The following is a 508-nucleotide window of genomic DNA, read 5'->3' as shown; positions in this document are numbered from 1 at the left end:
GTCCAGATGCCCGGTCCACAGCAAGTGGGGCACACCTCACCCCACGCACCCCGCTCCCGGGCATGTGTCCGGCGCGCCCAGCGAAGACTGCGAGCCTTCAGGGCGGGCCACTAGCTCCCGGGGCTGCTTTCAACCTGGAAGCCGGGGGCGGTGGACGCAACGCCATTGGCCCGGATGCGGCGGACGCCTTCCCATTGGCCATGGCGGCGCCCTCCGCCCCCGAGCGGGACGGCCTCGTGATTGGCCCCTCCTCCGGCTATAAGGCGGTTGCTGGCAGGGCGGTGGGAGCGCGCGGGAGCGCACGGCGGGGCGCGGCGGACGTAGGCACACGGTGCAGAAGGGACACGGCAGCCGCCCATGGCGTTCGCGCTGCTGCGCCCCGTCGGCGCGCACGTGCTGTACCCGGACGTGAGGCTGCTGAGCGAGGACGAGGAGAATCGCAGCGAGAGTGACGGATCCGACCAGTCGTTCGGCTGCTGCGAGGGCCTGGAGGCCGCGCGGCGCGGCC

General features: G+C 73.0%; 1 protein-coding gene across 1 annotated transcript in view; it reads left to right on the top strand.

Annotated features, from left to right (window-relative positions):
• The first annotated feature begins 342 nt into the window (after window positions 1-342).
• Window positions 343-508, top strand: part of TCF15 (transcription factor 15) — a 5040-nt gene continuing 4874 nt past the window's right edge. The window contains 1 exon segment of the mRNA XM_023742173.1: window positions 343-508. This exon segment is cut by the window's right edge and continues 26 nt beyond it. Within this exon segment, the coding sequence (XP_023597941.1) occupies window positions 358-508 (151 nt within the window). The 5' untranslated portion in view covers window positions 343-357.

Source organism: Trichechus manatus, unplaced genomic scaffold (genome assembly GCF_000243295.1).
Source record: "Trichechus manatus latirostris isolate Lorelei unplaced genomic scaffold, TriManLat1.0 scaffold00008, whole genome shotgun sequence".
NCBI classification, from domain to species: domain Eukaryota; kingdom Metazoa; phylum Chordata; class Mammalia; order Sirenia; family Trichechidae; genus Trichechus; species Trichechus manatus.
Note: the sequence above shows the minus strand (reverse complement) of the source record. Positions and strands in the feature narration are given on the sequence as shown.